At 37.3% G+C, this 14,330-nt stretch overlaps 1 protein-coding gene across 3 annotated transcripts in view; it reads right to left on the minus strand.

Moving 5' to 3' along the window:
- Window positions 1-14,330, minus strand: part of STK4 (serine/threonine kinase 4) — an 80,672-nt gene that overhangs the window by 59,558 nt on the left and 6,784 nt on the right. Inside the window, exons 2-7 of one of the 3 annotated variants that reach the window (XM_033095177.1) lie at window positions 13,617-13,682; window positions 9,656-9,784; window positions 7,218-7,332; window positions 4,514-4,678; window positions 2,165-2,332; window positions 426-563 (exon numbers count right to left, since the gene is read on the minus strand). In XM_033095177.1, coding sequence (XP_032951068.1) covers window positions 426-563; window positions 2,165-2,332; window positions 4,514-4,678; window positions 7,218-7,332; window positions 9,656-9,672 — 603 coding nt within the window. In that variant the 5' untranslated portion in view covers window positions 9,673-9,784; window positions 13,617-13,682. Of the gene's footprint in view, window positions 1-425; window positions 564-2,164; window positions 2,333-4,513; window positions 4,679-7,217; window positions 7,333-9,655; window positions 9,785-10,064; window positions 10,356-13,616; window positions 13,683-14,330 lie in introns of those variants that run through there. The other 2 variants (XM_033095178.1, XM_033095175.1) reach the window with 2 other exon arrangements.

Here is a 14,330-nt window from a genome sequence, read left to right on the forward strand (position 1 = left end):
CTTATTTGCAAGAACATCGCATTTCCTTGTTCTCTCCACTGGGAAAAATCTTTAAGATCATTTTCCTCCTCTCATCAAATACAAATAAGTCTGGTCTGTTATTGCTTAACATTCGTTTTATGCGAGTGTCCCCCATTCATTTTCCTGTTATTTCATGAATGTGGAATGGTTTCTGTTCTTCTTACTGCATTATTGTCTTGTTCAATGATTTAACATTCTTTTCTATGTCTTTTCTACAATAGATTAGATTGAATTGATTATGATTTAATAGATTATGTCTTTTCTACAGCAGTTAGATTCAAACCTCCCAAGAAGGAGGGAACGTCTTATATATTTTTACATCTCTAAGTAGGTGGGTTAACAGCATTTTGTGGTCAGCGTGTGAATGAAACAGAAGAGAGGCAGCATCTCAGAGTGACTCATACCTGCAGGAGTTGGGTGGCTGTGGCTCTCTGCTCAGGGCTCTTTACAAGACACTGCTTCACAAAATCCATGAAGTTATCTGACCACAGTTCTGGCTTCCGGAATGTGGGAGGAGGGTTGGTAGGAATCATGAAGATTGCCTAGTTAAAAACACAAAAAAAGATTTGGAAAAATAAAAGTGATGCTCCAATAAAAATATAACTAGAAACACATTTGAAGTTTGATAAAATGATTTTTCTTTTATCTACTGATAAGCTCATCCACATTCCAACAAAAGTCTAAGTATTCAAAGAAAGAAGTATACCAAGTAGAGAACCTGATCTAGCTCTCTCTCTCTCTCTCTCCCTCCCCCTCCCTCTTCTCCCCTTTCCTCCTCCCTTTCATATATACGCTTGTCCCCTGAACCTCACAATATCCATCAAGGTTGGGTTGTTTTTTTTTTAATTTTTGCTAACCACAGTACATTGCCTTTCAAAGTGAAAAGGCAAGAGCATTGATAGCCTAAGGATAACCTCAGTCCCAGTTTTCAAATTTCCCTCCTCCCTGAAGATTACCACCACCACTACATGTGAGCAGTGATTGCAAGGAGATCATAAACCCAGAAGTCCCCCAAATCACAACGGATTCATTCAAGCCAAGCCCATTCAACATACTTGAAAAAAAAACACTGGCCCACTACATTGTACTTAGTTAAAACAAACAAACAAACAAACAAACATTACTTATTGAGTTTACAATAAAAGAAGAGCCATAGTATTTTTAAGAAAACTCTTTGCAATAAGCAGCTTAAATTATATTCTTTAAATCTAAAAATATAACCAGTAAATCCTCCTACCTTCTTTACTTCTGCCCCCCCACAAAAGAGGGGAGCTTATCTTTGGGCACATGAATACTTTTCAAAAAACTGTTAAGTCTTTTAATAGTAGGAGAACTAATGGATCAGAGAAGAGAAGGAGCTGAGGTTGGGAGGTATGGGTAAGACAAAAAACTCCCCGAGGAAGGCAGAGTCGAGGTCATATAACAGTGCTATGATGAGGGGTGCTGAAGGGGGGCAAAGCCTGGAAACGCCGTAGGGTGTCAGCATTGAGGGAGTTTTGGTAGAGGGTGAACCTATGGGCCCTTAGCACTCCAGAAGGAGATGGAGGTTGCAGAGTACAGCACCTCCATCTGAAGGGAGCCTGCGGATCTACAAACCAGAACTTACACATTTAAATACTTATGAAGGCCAGGAAGGGAAAAGGACAACAAATGACCCAGACTGGGTGTAAGTGACAGTGAGTCCAGTAAATTAGTTTGCTTTCCCCTTAATACTACTGTAAGAAAAACATTAGTGAAAACACTGTACTTGGTGATCAGGGAATCATGGAGACTGACAAAGTGGAAGAAAGCCCATGCCCTGTATAAAGAAGAAGAACGCTATTCAGCTCCAGTCAGTGTTGTTATGTTCAAATGTGAGCACCTAAGCTAAAAAAAATACAGTGCACCAGTCAAAGCAGGCATTTCTGGGGGCATGTCCTGCCAGAAGGCTATCAACACACAGCCTCTGGAATGGAGATGGGTAGATCACACTTGATTATGAGAGACTGCAACCAGTGGAAGTATATCATCTGGAGCCTAGACTGACACTTATCAATAACATAGAATTAACTGATTTATTTTTGGTACCTAACCAAGAAAGGCGTTTAACTAACTTTCTAATGATAACTAACCACTCCACTGGATTTTTGGTCCATTTCCTTACCCTCATTGGATGGATATCGGCATATGGGGGCTTTCCTTCAGCCATTTCAATGGCAGTTATTCCCAATGACCAGATGTCTGCCACACAGTTGTACCCAATTTCCTGAATCACTTCTGGAGCCATCCAGAACGGTGTTCCTATCACTGTATTTCGCTTGGCCATGGTATCCTAAAATAGAAAAAGAGGGGAGAGAAACACAAAGCATTAAAACTATAGAGAAAAAAACGTTTCTAACAATAAGTAATGACTCACACTTAAAATATATATAAAAACCATACTCAAGGCACGATCAAGCAAGTCACAAAAGAAATTCAAAAGACCTAGAGAAACAAGAGTCTCAGTCAGCTATTAAAACACAAAAAATAACAACTGACAAAATACTAAAATAAGATTGAAAAATATTTAAAAGATTAATAATAACTACTGCTGATAACAGCATAGACAATCATGCACTGAGCTACACTGTTACTGGAGTATAAATGGGTACAACGTTTTTGTAAGCAATTTTGCAATATTTATTAAACTCAAATGTCCATATCCTTTGATCCAAACCAATTTCTAGAAATGTATCTGATGCATAAGATACATGCACAAGTACTGTAGAAATACTTGTAATAAAAGGGGGGAAAAAGAAAAAGGAAACAACCCAAATGACCATCTAAAGGGGCTAAGTTAAATAGAATAAATATCCATACAATAAAATATCACATTAAAAACAAAAGAGAGAGATAGATAACATTTTTCTGGCATGAAAAAAGGTGTAAGATGTGAAGCAAAAAAAATTAGGTCGCAAAATTATTTATAACATACCCTTTGTTTTTGTAAAAGAAAAATAATGAAATACTACTAATAATAAAAATTGTTGTCATATGGATGGGAAAAAAAAAAGCTCAAGAAATATACGCCAAACTATTGACAAGTTATATCTAGAAGGTGGAATCACTAAAGACGTCTTACTTTTCTATCCCATAAACACTCTGATGGTTTACATGAGCATAGATTACATGTGTAATCAGGAAATTAAAAAAAAAAAAATATATATATATATATATACACATATATACATGTGTATACATATACAATTTTAAATAACACATACATATATTTTTATATTTTACATATACATATATACATATATATATATATATGTATATATGTATGTCATAAAGTCTTAGTTTGGTACTTGAAGAATATATGGATATAGTACACATGGGCCCATAACTACTTGCGTACTTTCCCAGAGTGGCACGGCCCTGATGAAGGACCGTCCTAGCGTTCCTGTATTTTAGAAAGGATTTTAAACAGAACTAAATATGCAACAGGACTTCCTATCACCATCACCCATGTTCCCTCTGAAATGCCTGTGGCTTAAGTTTGGTTATGCCAGTCAGGAGCAAATGACAGGTAATATTTTAAAATCGATCTCACTTTGTCAGTCCTATGTAAAAAATTAACACAGGAACTAACTTACTGCTTAGTCATTTCCTTTGCTCTGAAACATGAAATTTGCAGGGGTATTTTCAAATGGTCGTAGTCAATGTTGTTTTCAAGGATTATTTCAAGGATTCTAACTAGAAATGGATATTTGGGTAACTAGAAATTTTTTGAAAATTACGAGTAATGAGTAGATACTAACCCAACTAGATCAACAGAGAATATTAAGTCCGGGTAGATTTAAAAGGAAAAAAAAAACTGTACACAATACCAGCTCTAAAAAGACAAACAAAATATATATATATTCTACCACCCAAGAAAACTGTTTGATCTATAATTTTGTTGCAAATTTTAGTACATACCTGTCCAGAACTGTTTTTTTTTCACTATATATATTTCAGAGATACTTATGTATTTTACAAAATCAGATAATTCTAGACTTCCTGTTTTAAAACAGGGTTTTTTTCATTGCCATGCACTAGTGATGCAGGAGGAGAATTGAGAGACTACATCCTGGAACCAAATGAGGACAGTGTTTTCAGTAAAAAACTGCCAACTGCTACCTGGAGGCTGAATGAGAAAATGTTATGTCTTATTCAAGGAAAGCTGTTTGGATTTAATTTTTCTTCCTTTTATAAATATGATGGTACATACAGTCCAATAGAATTTAGACTTCTACTCTATCATTTCTTGTTTTAAATTTTATTTTAATCAAAATTAAACAAACTTAAACTATGGGACCTGAACCCCAGGAAAGGATCTAAAATAACTTACTACCTCTTTGGTACATTCTATAATTTGTTTTACTAATACAATTAAATAAAGTATTATTACAGCTTAAAAATAAATAAATAAAAGGAATTCCTTCTCAGGACATAGCTGAAAGTTAAGAGTCCAAGTAACATTTTTACTTACTGTAAGTTGACCTGCTACCCCAAAATCTGCAAGTTTTGCATGTCCTTCTGTATTTAGCAAAATATTTCCTGCCTTGATATCTCGGTGTATTTTTCTCATAAAATGAAGGTATTCCAGTCCCTTAAGTGTGGATTGTAATATTGTAGCTATTTCATCTTCTGTTAACTGAAAAAAGAAAGAGAAGTGAAAATCCTATCAGTTTACATCAGCACATTCGAAAAAGGAAAAAAAAATTAGATCCAAACTCCTTTCCTAGAAGATTAGATCTTATTCAACCGGTAAACATCACTCCACTGACCACTCCCAAAGTTTTATTTCCAACCCATCTCTCCCCAAGTATCAGATTCATTTGTCTGCCTACACAGTATCTCCAATGAATACCTAACAAGCACCATAAGCACCATGCCAAACTCAAATTCTTTATTCTTTATTTCTACCACAACCTTACCTCTCTCCTTGCCACCCACCTAAGCTTCTCTACTCTCCCCAATCTCTCTCTCAGTAAAAGGTAATTTCATTCTTCCAGTTGCTGTGGCTTTTCTCTGTCTTCAAAACACACCCAAACATATCGTCTGCAATCACCCTGGTGCAAGCCATCATCGTATCCTGGCTGAACTATTCTAATAATGTCCTAACTGGTCTCTGCTTCTGCCCTTAACCCTCTACAATGTATTTTCCACCTGGAAGCCAGAAGGAACCTTTTAAAATGTAAGCCAGATCTGTTCAAACCCCCAGTGGCTTCCTAAGTCATTCAAAATTAAAGCCAGTCCTCACTAAGGTCTTACATGACCTAGTTCCCAGCTACCTTCTTCTTCTACCACCTTCCATCTTGCTCATTCTGTTTCAGCCGTGTAAGCTTCTTTGATGTTCCTCGAACACTCCATGCACACTCCCACTTCTGGGCCTTTTCACCGGCTGTTCTCTCTGCCTACAATGCTCTCATCCAGACTTCTGTATGACTTGTTCCCTAACTTCACTGCTCCTGCCCAAATGTCACCTCATCAGACAATGAGAGGGGCCTTCCCTAGCTCCCTCCATTCCTAGATCATTCTCTACCCCTTTCTTTACCCTATCTTGTTGGTCAGTGCAGCATTATCGCCAGCTGATTTATTATCCACTATTTGTATACCTATTCATGTAATGTCTTCCCTATTGGAAACATATGCTGCATTTAAAAATGTCTTTGATCTGTTTACTACGGTACCCTGAGCACCAAGAAAGCCACCTGACACACAGTAGGGCCCTGAAAAAAATATTTGTTGAATGATGATGAACAAATAGAAGAATGTTGGAGACTGACATAGACTATCTGATCAGTCCCAATCCTAAACAAACTCAATCGACCAACAAATCCTCACTCAGTTCCCTTTATGACAAACAACTTACATTTAGAAGGGAGTATACTGTGGTGCAAAAAATGTGCGATTTGGAAATACAAAGACCTAGCTTTTCTCATAAAATGAAAATATTAATTTCTCTTGGCTCTATCTTCTAACTGTGTGACTTAAGCAAGTTGTCGAACCTCTCTCTCTTAGTCTCAGTTTCACAGTCTTTAAAATAGAAACATCACTTTTCTTCAAGAGTGTCATGAAAATCACATGATATAAGGCATGTAAGAATACACGTGGTTTAATAACTATTACATTATCAATCAATCAATACTTAATAAGTGTCTATGATAAGCCAGGCACGCTAATAACATTAAAACTAGCTAACAATTACTAAGCATTTAATCAATACTAGGCACTATCTTTGTAATCTCATTTAATCTTTATAACAATCAAATGAGGTAGGTACTATTATTATCATTGCCATTTTATAGATAATGAAGCTGAAGCACAAATTAATTTGTGCCAAAGGTCATAGAGCTAATAAATGATAGAGCTTTTACTAAAGTCCAGGCAAATACCCTTGGCAGGGTAGCAAGCTAGAGTTTGGGGTACCTTCAGTGGTCAACAACCGGCTACCTGACTGACACCTTATTCTAAATAGCTGAGCTAATCATTATGGCAGAACTGCCCAGAAGAAATATATGTGAGCCACAAATATAACTTTCAATTTTCTAGCAGCCACATTCAAAAAAGAAAAAAAGAAAAACCACCAAAATTATTTTTCATATTATATTTTACTTAAGCATATTTATCCAAAATATTATCATTCCAACATGGGTTCATTATTTAAAAAATTAAAATTTTTTTACATTCTGTTTTTGTAATAATTCTTCAAAATCTGGTGTGTATTTTATACTTACAGCACATCTCAATTCGGACAAGCCACATTTCAAGTCCCCACTGACTACATGTGGCTAGTGACTATCATGCCATCACAGTAACAGCAAATAACCCTTCACAGAGATGTGCTCTGACTAATTAAGATATATAAGAAGTTCATCTGTGAACACTGTGGGTAGGAAAAGAATATCAAAGCTAAATTTAAACATTTAAAATTCATTGCTTAGCCAAGACTGGACAGTCATTTTTTTTCCCCCAATAAGAAATAAGTAAAGCATATAAATATCACTGGATTGGGTTGGTGTCCAACTGTCGCATTTAAGAAGCAAAGGGGTAAAAGAACCATGGAAAGGAGGTGATTTGACAGTCATCTCTCTACATACAGTAGCAGGACAGTACACGTGAAAAAAAGGCACAGAAAAGAAGATGGCATAAGACTAGCTCAGCGGCATTATTCTAGAAGGTAAACTTACCGTTTTATTTCGTAATCGAATGATATCAGACACTGAACCAGCCCCACAGTACTCCATAACGATCCACAAGTCTGTGTTCTTAAAATAACTGCCATAATATTTGACTACATGAGGGCTAGAGAGAGAGAAAGAAACACTACTAATTAGTGGAATAGCCTTCAAACACCTCTATTAATTCATACTATTAAATACATCAAAATTAATTTTTCTGCTCAAAAGATCAATTATTCATATTTATGGTTGAAATGGACACCTGCCTGATAAAAATGTAAAATAGCACCACTTGTCTGGAGGGAAGGCAGTAAATAACAAAAATGGGGGAAAAAATGTATGGGTCCTTCAATTCAACATTTCTAAGCATATAATTCATCCTAAGAATTACAGATATTCACAGAGAAATAGTTACTATTACAGTACTGTTTATAAAAGTGAAAATTCAGATACCATCTAAATGTCCAACATTAGGGAGTTAAGAAATAATGATCTATCCATGTAATGAAAAAAACATGAATCCATGGGAAATGTTACAGAATACTTGATAGCAAGATATCCTGTTTACACACACACACACACACACACACACACACACACACACGTGTGGATGCATGCAGGTTACATACTAGTAAGCATAGTGAAATTCCAAAAAGAGATATGGAAGGATATGTACACCAAGTAGTATTTAACAATGATAATTTCTCCAAAGGGAAAAGTGATTTTATTTTCTTCTAGTTATTTGCCCTTTCCCAAGAAGTCACATGTACTTTGAAATATGAAAACAGAAACAAAAACACTACAATCTATTATAAAGGAAAACCTGGGGTCTCAAGCCTGAAGAGAGATAACTAAACAGAGAAAAGTCAAACATCCCATTGAAATGACATAATCTGCCATCTGAGAGCTACCAGCTTCTGGCTAGATTGTTCTCAGGGCTAAATAATGTTGCATAACTGAAGATGCTAAACCAACTCAGCTTCATTAACTCTCGGAATTTGAAGCTCCTTCACCCTTGGGAAACATGCCAATGACAAAGACAGCAAGGAAAAAAACCCCACACAAAATGAATATTAATGAAGAAATGGATGAATAAGTCTTTTAAGATACATATCACCACACTTGCTCTCCCATCCTTAAATTCCTGTAATATTATGGCCTCTACGAGGCGATTACTGTCAGGTACTTCCTGTTGGAATATGTTCTACACATCTTATATTGTCAGCAACATTTTCCTGGCCTGCCTAATCAGTTCTAGGTATAGACTCGCAGAGGACCAGAACTCAGTCCTGTATTTCTCTGTATTCCTTGGAGTACTTAGCACGAGTAGACTCTTCAAAATTCCTCTTCTTTAATTACAAACATTTGTATGCCCTGTTTGGAACACAGCTCCTGTGCAGTCTCTCAAAAGTGGCAAAGTCTCAATTTGCCAACTGGAAGGAGCTTCCATAATGTATCTTATGAAGGAGGAAAAAGAAACAGTGCTACCTTCCTCTGGTCAATCCAATCAAGAAATACGGGAGTTTTACCACCTTGAGAGCAACCACCAATTTACAGAGAACAAAAGAGAGGGAGGGAGGGAGAAAAACAGGCCGGCATTCAGTGTGTGAGGCCCCAGGGCTCCTGAGCTTATGTCCTCGTAGGTAGCCCCACCTGCCTTAATGTTGAAGCTTTACAAATAGGGGGTACTAACTTGGTCCGCAGACCAAAAGAGCTTCAGAAGAATGAATGCAGCTTCACATGCTAGATTTTCTCATTCTCCTTTCAACTCCCCAGGGCTGACATTAAATGTTCTCAAATCTAAATGGCACTGGGGCAGCCTGCTTCATCACTGACCACCCATGTTGTCACGGAATTTCAGAGCAAACCACGTGCTTTTCTGCGGTCGCCTGCTGGCCTGACTTCCTGCTACAGCATTTGACAAATCTTAGTTCCTCAAAACTAAAACACTTAGCTACTCTTAGCTTGAATAATTTCTTTAAAATGTGAACGAACAGTAATACCTAAGTAACTATTCTCTTTTTACAGATCTATTGGATATTCGAAGGTTTCTAAAGCTAAAAGCATTTGAATTACCTCTTCTTAGCTGTCTCTGTAGAAATGTTTTCTCAAAAGGAAGTAAGAGATCATTATCAAAAAAAAAAAAAAAAAAAAAGCCAGCACCAACCACTTTCTGCCTCTTCTTCCTAGTTTTGAAACGGGCTTATTAAAAACAAAACAAAACAAAACAAAAAGCAATACAGAAATAGAAACTGTAAAAGTTTAGCCACTAAAACACACAAACTTTTTCATCATGCTTTTTTTCTGAAAAGAACATGCATAATGATTCCACTAAACTCTCCCTTCTATGAGATATGTAAGTAAATGCAAGTCGAGGCATCCAACTCTAAACAATCACAGCAAATTCAAAGCCATGTTCTCCCCAAAGGAGCACCACGTGCCTTTACCTGTCACATTGCTGCATTATAGAGATTTCTTTGATTATCTCCTGCAGGTCTGATTCCACAGGAACTTGCTTAATAGCCACAATCTGACCGGTCTCTTTATGAATAGCTTTGTACACGCTGCCATAGGACCTATAATTGGGGGAAGGAGAACATTTATAAAGTCAATGCAAGCCAAGAGATAAAGTGTTGTGAAAACACAAGCAACTCACAGTTCTGATATCCCGAAGTGCCTCATACATATATACTTAGCTACACTTGCAAAACTGAGATAGCTAAAGTACTTTCGGAAAAAAAACTGTCATTAAGAGAACCACAACATGGCACCTTAAAAACCTCATATTTAAATTGTACTGAGTATGTTAGTATGAAATAAAAATCAGTATCATAGTAACTACCATGCACTGCATACCTGAGGCCTGCCAGAAACTGTGCATCTCACTTCATCCTCACAAAAAACAATGAAGGGCTCATTATCCTTCTTTCACAGGGAAATGCGAAAAGGCTCAGAGAGGTCACATGACTTGCCCAAGGGTCACAGAAGTAATAAGTAAATGGTAGGTCCAGGATCTGAATCCAGGTGTGTCTACATACAAAGCCTGTGCTCTCTCCGTATCCTTACTGGGGCACAAAAGTGGAGGTCTTTGTTTTCTTGCATTCACTCTAGTCCCACAAGGTCTTTGAGTCCTTGCTCTTCTTACTCGCAATACTTAAAATATTATGGAAACAAATGAAAAATCTAAGCCCCTGTAAAAGCTAGTATCAAGTGAACAGAACATATACAAATTCTTTTTACCTTTTACTTCATCTTCCCTTAAGAGTTTATTATCAAAATAAATAAAGAACATATGTATCCATTCAATTTCGGGGCTGAAAGAGCATTAGATTTAGAATCTAAAGACCTAGGGTTTGAGTCCTGCCATAACTGCAGATTAGCTGTCATTTACAGATGTATTATTAACCCTGCTGTGCCTCAATTTTCTCATCTGTAAAATGACAATACAAACTACATGACAATTGCGATGGTCAAATGAGGTATCATCATCTTACACAGATTGTATCTTCACTGAAATCTTGGATGGCTGTCAGTGAAATGAATAAACTGTCTTTCATGTTTCCCAAACACACCTGTTTCTTCATACTGTCTTGGTAAGACGAAATTAAAATAACAGTGCCACTTAATGGAGCAAAGTAGCCAGTGCTCTAGCTGCCAAAATGATGCTCAAGAATCATTTCGATGTGAAAATAACAAAACGTTTTTGAAGTCTACGCAGAGCACATGAAAAATTTCTACAGCATCACAATTCTTTATAGTGGCAAAACTAGCATAATGATCCTTAAATGTTTCAGAACACTTTTTTCTTGTCAGAGAAAGGCAACTAACTGCTGACTATGTGTGGAAGACCCAAGCACTGTCCCTTCTTCCTTGCTAAGATAACCCTCTGATTTGTTAGGGCGGTGAAAACTTGGTCCCAGGGGCTAAAGCATGGGGGTCTAAGCCAGCCACAGTAATCCTATCCTATTGCCTTTTGCCAGTGACTGAACTAGCTGTAAGCTGTTCTAGCCTATGAAATTTGAGGGGAATTCTGCTGAAGGGTTTTTGGGAAAGACTTTCTTCCCAGATAACAGAGAAGTATACCTGCCACTTCCTTTCCTGCTTTGGTTACTGTTATGTGAGGCATGACACCTGAAACTAATGCACCCATCTTGAGACGCTGAGAATTACACAAATGCTAAGCCATCATCAAGCCAAATAACCTTTCTGGAGTCTCTCAACCCACTTTTATTATTACTTAGTTACCAAATGCCCTTATTGGTTAGCCACTGTCACTTGGGTATTGTCTCTTTCATCCAAAGTTATTCTTGATGCACTAATTCCCACACGTGTGAAAATGTCTTTATTTTATTTTCATCCCGGAATGAATTTTGCTGGATATAGAATTCTTCTTTGACAAAATCTTTTCCTAAGCATTTTTACTGCAGTTTTCCAGCTTCTACCGTTGCTCAGAAGTAAGCTATCATCAGATTATCATTTTTCATAGGTAATCTCCCTTTGTGTAGCTTTTAAGATTTCCACTTTATCCTTACCATTCTATACTTTTACTATAATTTAACTAGGATTCGATTTATTTGATACTTCATAAACTTCAATCTGAAGGCACGTCTTCATGTCTGGAAAATTCTCAGCATTATCTCTTTATTTCCTATCTCTTCTAATATCTCCTTCTAGAATTCCCATCGGACCTGTATTGAGCCTCCTCAATCCATGCTGTCTTCCTGGTTTCCAACACTGTATTTCTCTGTCATGTATTTTGTGACCGGTCTCATTTCTATCTTTCAATTCACAAATTCTCTTTGCAGCTTGTTTACTGTTTATCCAATTCAATGGGCGTTGAGAACTTCTTAATAATTGTAGTTTTCATTGTCAAGTTTCCTGAGTTTTTATTTTTCACGGGGCTAACTTCATCTTAATGATATGGTGTTCTTCTTGTAAGGATGTGATTCCCTCCTTTTATGTTTTTGAAAATCATAAACAAACACCAATGTTAAATTCCTTTTCAGCTTGCTCCATTATTTCTACTGCCTGGGTGTGCATTCTCCCACTTGTTAGGTCTGCTGATGATCTCATGGCAGTGGATTTCCTTTCGCCTTGCATTATTTTCCTCTACGTAAAGCTCCCTGTCATGAGCATTCCATGATGTCATGATGGTTTCATGGGTCTCTCAGCCCAGTCATCTAAGCTGTACGCATACAACTGAAAGCAGATCTCGTAGTAGGAGTCTGGGGGTTTTGCCCCTCAAGATACCACACCTGAATGCAGTCCAGGCCTGGTTCCTATCGTCAGACGAGCACCTCCCCCTTTCCCCAGGCCATACGCAAATGCTACTTCCCAATGGTGATCAGGCAAATGTATTTCAACTTTGGTTCATGGAATGTGGAGCCATGTCCCAGCCCACAACTTCACATAGGAGACCCACCTGCAATCTCATGACACGGACCGGCATGCTATACCCTCATCTTATTGTAACAGACCATTTTCTATCCCTGGTCCATAGCTGGCTATGTAACCTTATATTTAAAAAATTAATTTTGATTCGTTATTCTTATGTATTTGAAATGGAAAGGAGAGGTCTCTGCATGCACTCACTCAGGAATCTTGACCAGAATACTATCGAGGACTCCTTCTGCCTATCTTGATAGCAAAGAAAACTCCGATAGCTCCTATGAGCAATGAAGATTCATGATTACACCTACTGCACTCACAGGAGTCTTGAGAGGATTCAAAAGGCTTCGGCAATTGTGCTCCTTAGGACCTGATTCCCTACCATAAAAACTAAGTGACTCTACGAATTTTAACTGGCAGAGACCCAAGATGATGGGGAAGTAGGTGTCTCCCACGAGCCGTACAAGGCGAGAATCAATATAGAAAAACAGAAATAATACAGTATCTGAGGGCAAATGAACCAGGTACTAGTCTTAACATTACCACTCGCTAGCTATGAAACCATGGTGTTTTGTTATTCTCCTATGATAAACACTTATGCGAGTCAATGTGTAAAACCTTAAGTACAATAGAAGGAAAAAGGCACTAGGTTCTAACTCAAAACACTTTCCAAGTGCTGTCCAATCATGGTCTGGAGCTTTGGCTCTACTCTTCCACAGATCCACATAATCTCCTGAAAATGCAGAATGACTGCAGCCTCTAGAAGCCAATCCAGTCCTTCAGCCAGAGCTCATTTCACAAGGCACAAGTCAGTGAGAGTTCAGAGTCCAATCATTTTCCAGAACAATTTAAGGATGGCATGGCAGTTTGTGTTTAGAAAGTAAGTGCAGTTAAGGTCTTCCTTCAGGATTTTGCTCAATGAGGCTTGTTCAGTTTCATTCAACCATGATGATAGAAATCCAAGCATTTGTGGTATCCCTTAAAAGAACAATATGGTAATAACACGGAATTCAGAAAGACCTGAAGTGTTTTCTCGCTGGTAGTATCTTTATAGGGAAATTTCCACAGATGAAGATATCCACAGATCTAAAGCACAATTAAAAATAATCAAATTAGCTTAATTTTTCCTTATATTATTATATATCCTGATACAGTCTGTAGTTTTCTTTTGACATTCCCCAAATCCAATCAACCCAAACAGAGTACCCTTCAAGAACACCTAAACAATCCTAAAGACTTAAGACTTAATTTTGATTTGACATGAGGTCTGAAAAAAATGCTTCAGTTGATAGTTAAAAAATAATAGAAGTTGCCACTTAGTGAGCACTTACTATGTGACAAGCATTGTACTAAGTACTTCATCCTCATTATCTCATGTAATACTTGACATAACCCTATGAGGGGGATCCTAATATCCCCATTTTATAGCTGAGGCTTGTGAAGTTTCAAAATATTAAGCAATTTGCTCCAGCTTCATCGTTTATGATGACTAATAAACATTAGAGCAAGGGCTTTAACGCAGGTCTGCCTGACTTCAGAGTCAATGCCTTTTCTACTGTAACACATTGCTATTAAGACATAAAAGACACAAGTTAAGTTTCATAGTCAGTTATGTCTACCACTCTCTATCTTATTCAAAGTGTAACCTGTGAGTATTGTTAGATTTAGGGCTTTAGACTCATATCCTAGAGGAAAACAACAAGGATCCCAAGCTAGAGCTGAAAATGGCAGGCA

This window comes from Rhinolophus ferrumequinum, chromosome 23 (genome assembly GCF_004115265.2).
Source record: "Rhinolophus ferrumequinum isolate MPI-CBG mRhiFer1 chromosome 23, mRhiFer1_v1.p, whole genome shotgun sequence".
In the NCBI taxonomy this organism is placed as follows: domain Eukaryota; kingdom Metazoa; phylum Chordata; class Mammalia; order Chiroptera; family Rhinolophidae; genus Rhinolophus; species Rhinolophus ferrumequinum.